The sequence below is a fragment of the Trichechus manatus genome, unplaced genomic scaffold (genome assembly GCF_000243295.1).
Source record: "Trichechus manatus latirostris isolate Lorelei unplaced genomic scaffold, TriManLat1.0 scaffold00170, whole genome shotgun sequence".
NCBI classification, from domain to species: domain Eukaryota; kingdom Metazoa; phylum Chordata; class Mammalia; order Sirenia; family Trichechidae; genus Trichechus; species Trichechus manatus.
In genome coordinates, this window is record NW_004444106.1 from 4,376,657 (window position 1) to 4,383,205 (window position 6,549).

General features: G+C 44.3%; 1 protein-coding gene across 1 annotated transcript in view; it reads left to right on the forward strand.

Moving 5' to 3' along the window:
• Window positions 1-1,663: 1,663 nt before the first annotated feature.
• TMEM225B (transmembrane protein 225B) overlaps window positions 1,664-6,549 on the forward strand; it is a 23,069-nt gene continuing 18,183 nt past the window's right edge. The window contains exons 1-3 of the mRNA XM_004386706.2: window positions 1,664-1,871; window positions 3,637-3,783; window positions 4,584-4,721. Of these exons, the coding sequence (XP_004386763.1) occupies window positions 1,664-1,871; window positions 3,637-3,783; window positions 4,584-4,721 (493 nt within the window). The remainder of the gene's footprint in view (window positions 1,872-3,636; window positions 3,784-4,583; window positions 4,722-6,549) is intronic.

The window sequence follows — 6,549 nt, forward strand, 5'->3', positions numbered from 1 at the left end:
TACCTGGAGAGCTTTAGAGGTAGATGCTTCCGCACTATCTGGTCCAAATGACTTCAACATTTGAGAACTAAGGAGGCTGAGGCCCTGAAGTCAAAGTGACTCATCAGTACAGCCTGGAGAATGGACGAAAGATCAAAAGGGGAGATGTAGGAAGAGGGAATGATAAAATTTTTCACGTGGGAAGAAGAGAAACTAGTGAATGACAGAAAGGTAGGAGAAAGGACATTAGAGTATTTCCAAATAGCTCCGACAACATTCAGAGAGGAACAATTATTTACCCATTTATAAATAGCATAGTCAAGTGGAGTGGGGTGGGAGGGATCCATACCTCTGCCCTCTGCCATTAGGCTTGTTCTGCTGTAGTGATCAGCAGTTCCCAAAGCCTCAAAGTCTCCTCCTCCCCCAGCCGCAGCAAGGGCCTGCATCAATCCTGATCCGTGCAGAGTCCAGGACACTTGGGGACTGAATCTAGTGTTAGTATGGGAGTGGGGCAAAAAGAGAGAAGTGCCTCTCACTCTGAGGGCCTTGTCTTCTGCGCTCACCATCACAGCTTGAAAACCTTGGTGCTGCCAAGCACAGCCCTGCTTAGGCAAGAGTCTCCAGGCCTGGCTTTTGGTGTGACTTGGAAGGAAGGGTTTTTGTCTTAGGTGCCACTTGCCTCCTTTTTCATGTCTCTCTCTCTCACCTCCTGATGTCCCCTCCTTGTGCACTGCCAGGTAGCCAGGGTTGTCATGCTGCCATCTGGGTACCTCACGACATGGCCTGCCCTCCCTGCAGCATGTTAGCCTTCAAACCACCTCCTCTCCTTCCCCTGCTCTTCCCTCACCCGCCTCAGGAACACTCTTGCTCCTCAAGAGGCCAGGCTCAGCAAAGAGAGAGGAAAGCAGATTAGTCGAATAAATTTGCCCTTAAGTTGTGAATGCTACTACCGCTTTCCCCACAGGGATGTTTGAATTTTAGGAGAAGCCTCCTGTATTAGTTTCCTACAGCTGCCATAACAAAGTATCACAAAACTGCGTGGCTTAAAACAACAGATTTATTTTCTCACAGTTCTGGAGGCTAGAAGTCCAAAATCAAGGTGTCGGTAGGGCCATGTTCCCTCTGCAGCCTTCAGCGGACCTTCCTTGCCTCTTCCAGCTTCTGACAGCTCAGGCATTCCTTGGCTTGTGACAGCATAACTCCAATCTCTGCCTCTGTCTTTACATGTCTGCCTTCCCTCTGTGTCTGTGTCTCTGTGTTCAAATCCCCCTCTTCTTATAGATAACAGTCATACTGAATTTAGGGCCTACCCTAATCCAATATGACCTCATCTTAACTAATTACATCTTGAAAGACCCTAGTTCTGAATGGTCACATTTTGAGGTTCCAGGTAGACATAAATTTTGGGGGGTCAGTATTCAACCCAGCATCCACCCCAAATCTTAGTCGAGTACCTGAGCACCAAGCACTGTGCTTGACACTTCTAGATGCATTATTTCATTTAGTCCTTACAATGACCTTATTGGGCAGGTGTTATATCTTCCCATTTCCAAAGAGGGAAACTGAAGTCCTGAGAGTTTTAGCATCTTCCCCAAGGCTACACAGCTAGTAAGTGGTAAAGTTGGGATAAAAGCCATGATCTTCTAAAGCCACCTCTTGCTGTCACTTTTCCCTTACACAGGTAATGCTGACTTTAGATGGCAGGAGCATGAAACGATTCACCTGGGCCATAGCCCCCGCCTTGACCTCCCTGGGCTACCTTCTCATACTGCTGGTCTCCATCTTTCCCTTCTGGGTGCGGCTTATAAACGAGGAGTCCCATGAAGAGTATTTCAGTGGTCTGTTTGAGAACTGCTTCCATATCAAATGCTGGAAGCCTCGACCCTTATCTAGTAAGGAGGGATGGAGATGGGGATGGGGGAAAGGGAAACGGCCAATGTGGGGTCTGAGGGACTACAGGACAGGTTGGGAGCAGGGAGGACAGAATTTAATAAACCTCTGAGTCTCTAATGCCTCAGGATTCAAAGAAAGTAGTAGGCTAGCAAGGGGTTAATAATGTCAGATTGACCACTGGAGTCAGAAGCACATGTGTCAGCAACAAAGTTTATTTCTAGGATAGGAGTGTTCTACCTGGGATGAGGGAGGAGGATCCTGCTCTACTCTGTGAGGCTGAACCACCTCTCGGGGCTGCCATACGGATGGCATGGGTGGACACAGCTTTTGAGTGGACATAGCTCCTAGTTAGGGAGAAGAGACTGGTTAGCAGAGTACAGAATGCAGGATTTCAGCCCCTCACTTTTCCCCTTAGGCAGGTGTTATATCCTCCCTTTTCCAAATAGGGAAACTGAAGTCCTTAAAGTTTTAACAATATCCCCAAAGTTACGCAGCTAGTAAGTGGTAAAGCTGGGACAAAAGCCAAGGTCTTCTAAAGCCAAGTCCAGCCAGTACTTACCTGCCACACTGCTCATTCAAAAGAAGGCATCTTTAATGGCCACACACCAGTCCAGCTGTATGCAGCAGCTCTGCAGATACTGTGCTCAGGCCTAGAAATGTACACAAATATGTGAGTTCAGAGGACTATGAAGGTACTTGAACCCATGTATTACACGGACTTTTTGAATGTCATGAGGATGTTTGTGTTGGAAAAGAGGCAACCCAGGGAAATATAGAGAATATCTCTTAGTAATAGGAGATGCCACCTTGGGGAAGATGGACCAGATTGTGATCTCCTTATCCAGGGTTTCTCAACCTCAGCACTATAGGCATTTCAGGCTGAATAATTATTTGGTGTGTGGGCTGTTCTGTGCCTTGCAGATTGCTTAGTAGCATCCCTGAGCTCTACCCACCAGATGCCAGTAGCAGTCCCCCCTCCCCAAGTTGTGACAGCCAAAAATATCTTTAGATATTGTCAAATGTCCCCTGTGCAGGGTAAAATTGCCCCAGTTGAGAGACGCCGGTTTAATACAAGGGTAGATTCTAGGATATCTGGGTCTTCAGCAATGCATGACCCCAAAAATACCTTTGTCTCTGTGTCCCATTCCCAGCTGTCCGTCTCTGCATGCTCAGGAGGGTAGACAAACGAAGTGTAAGCTGGGCCTGAATCATGCCATCAGTAGGAGAAAAAATCTGTTTAGCAGACTCTGGCCTTGCTATTTTTGATCTGTTTCATTACTCCTATTAACTAGGCAAATTAAATAGGATTTTGGGGCTCCCTGCAGAGTTCATAACGTTTTGACCTCAGGAAATTCTGATTTCTTATGGGTGAGTTTTTTATTATCTCAGAATACAGATGTGATTCTTCACTTTTCCATGTGCAATAAAATTTAACACAAAACTTTCATTATATGTTGTTTATTAAAACCACTGTTTTCCCCACAGATGGTTTGATACAACTAAATTCACGTATTTATTAAGAATTAATTTATGATTTCAGTGTCAATTTTTTTTTCTTATAGTTCCATGTTGTTGGGGACGAAATGGTAAGGCCAGAATATTCTTGGGGGCAAAGTGGCAGGGCCAGAACCATAGCTGAAAGGCCATGCTTTGGGACCTGAGAGTGGTGGAGGCTTCAGGGGTCATCCCTGTTCACACTCTGCAGGGGCTCTGCCCTTTGTGGTCAAGTCCTTAGCTCCAGCCCTGGCTCTCCCTCCCCTGCAGTTTACATCCTGCTTGGCCGAGTTTTCCTGCTTTCTGCAGTCGTCTTGTCTTTCCTCACAACCTTCATCATGGTGTCCTTTGCATCTCAGCTCTTTCCAAAGATCCAGAAGCACAATTTTGTGTCAGCCTCCATCAGCTTTCTCACAGGTATGAACAACCAGGCAGGCCTTGGGGAGAGGTCCAAAACAAGGGGGGTGGTTGGTGTTTGTCTATGAGAAGCATCAAGGATGTCGAGAGAGGCATGATTTTTTAGGCCCCACTGTTCTGTTGCCTTCTTTCCCAAGTACGTAACCCACCCCCACACCTGCCCTCTCAGAATTTATGGTCCCTCTTCTGTGGGCTCCTCAGCACCAGTCACTCTATACTTCCAGCTAACACAGTCCTTACCACATTGGCTGTGGCCAGTTGTCTGGGGGGTCTTTCTACCCAAATCTCTATCCCAGTGATTGTCATAGAATCTGGCATAGGAAAATGAAATCTAAAAAATTGTTTTGAATGAATGGATAGAAGAGACAATCATCTCTGCCTTTTGGAACCTTTTGACTTTAAAAGGGTTACAAAGGTCCTACTCTGGGAGGCTCCCACTAGGAGTAGATAGAACAGACACAATGGGAAAATTAGGATGAGTTTCATCCAAAATGTCACATCCAGAAGGCCCAGCCTGAAGTCAGCCAAGGGCATGGGCACAGAGAGTACAGGGCAAGGACTTCTGATTATGGGGGTCACATGGGTTTTGAGATGATTTGGGGAGGAGGGCAGGACAGGCATGTGGAGTAGGGATTATTGGCTTAGAGAAGGCAAGAGATGCAGGCAGGATAACGGACTCTCCAAGCAGGAGCCACACAGGCTCTAGGCCATGTGGCTTTGTCTATATAAGTCTGAGGAAAGCTGAAGCAAGGGCAGGAATCATGAAAGGAGAGCGAAGGCACCGCTCTATGATCCTGCAGGGACCTGTGCTTTCCTGGCCTTGTTGCTGCATGCCCTGGAGATCCGAGAGCTGACGATGAAGCCCAGCCCCCCACAGTACTCTGTGCAGTGGCCTTACTCCGTCCTGGGCTTTGGCATCTTTCTGTTCATAGTGGCTGGTGAGTGTCCTGGAGCTGGTGCCCTGTCCTTGCCCTCTATCTGGATTCAGGAGCCTCTCTTGTGAGGCCTTCTCTGGGGACTCTCTAGAGCTGCACTGTGCAAGACTGCAGCTACTAGCCACAAGTGTCTATTTAAACTTAAATTAATTAAAATGGAATAAAATAAAAAATTCTGTTGCTCAGTCACACAGCCACATTTCACATGTCCAGTAACTACATGTGTCTAGTGGCTACCATATTGAACAGTGCAGATAAAGAAATTTCCATCATTGTAGAAAGTTCTATTGGACAGTGCTGCTCTTGAGCCCCAACCCTGTTTCTCACCTTTGTCCTTTTTTTTATTTAAAAAAAAAAATTTTTTTTATTGTACTTTAGGTGAACGTTTACAGAACAAATAGTTTCTCATTAAATAGTCAGTACACGTATTGTTTTATGACCCACCTTTGTCCTTTTTATTCTTACTGTTCTTGACTTTAGGACCAAACCCTTTTCCAAATTTCCATACTCTCCATTACACCATCCTGGTTCCTAAGGGTATCTATTCCTATCCCTATCTTTCTCAAAATTTATGATCTTATTCCTGACCCTATCCCCTTTATCTTTAAATATGATCACCATCTAAATTCTTAATGCCATATAAAGTGTCCCTATGCCTATTCCTCAACACCCTATATTAATGTGAACCATAATCATATTCTATTTAACCTTTTTATTATATGTCAAATATATTAAAAAAACTTATCTGTAAGATATAAACAACTAAAAGTAAACTGAACATCTATGTTTTCACCATATAACTTCAAAACTAGCTGTATTTCATTGATTCCATTGTATTTTATGGAACACTAAGAAAGAAATATTGATATCACAGGTATAATTCTAAGATGCCATAGCTTATAAGACACACGCTCATTTCAGAGATGTTAAAATGTGAAAAAAAAATGGCCTCTCAGAATCAATGAAATATGGTAGAACATTACCCGTATCCTGAAGCTACCCCCTCCCATGTGGTCCTTCCTGAGCTCATCCTTTTCTCGCTCCTCCAGAGATAGTCCATTATTCTGAAATTTATGCTAATCATATTTTAATAAACATATGTGTATCCTTAAAGAAAATACTATTTGGTTTTGCATGCTTTTGAACTTTATGCAAAAATGGAATCATACTGTATTTTTCTCGAAGTTGGTATGTTTAATCAACATTATATCCCTGAGAGTTCTCCCTGTTAATAAGAGGAACTGAGGTTCCTTCATTTTTACTACCTTAAATATTTCATTGTACAAACATTCCACAATTTTCCTGTCAATGGACATTGAGTGGTTTCCAGTATTTTTTTCCTATTGCAAACAACTGTGCTACGAACTTTCTTGTGCATGTCTCCTACTGCACATGTGCAGGAGGCTCTCTAGGATATATGCCTAAACCTGGACTTGTTGGATCTAGAGTAGACGCATTTTAAAGTTTTCTGTTGCATTGTTGTTAGGTGCTGTGGAGTCAGTTCTGACTCATAGTTACCCTATGTACAACAGAACGAAACACTGCCTAGTCTTGCGCCATTCTCACAATGGTTGCTATGTTTGAGCCCATTGTTGCAGCTGCTGTGTCAATCCATATTTTGGAGGGTCTTCCTCTTTTTTGCTGACCTTCTACCTTACCAAGCATGATGGCCTTTTCCAGGGACTGGTCCCTCCTAATAACATGTCCAGAGTACCTGAGAAAAAGTCTCACCATCCTTGCTTCCAAGGAGCACTCTAGTGTACTTCTTCCAAGACAGACTTGTTCATTCTTCTGGCAGCCCATGGTAAATTCAATCTTTTTCACCAACACC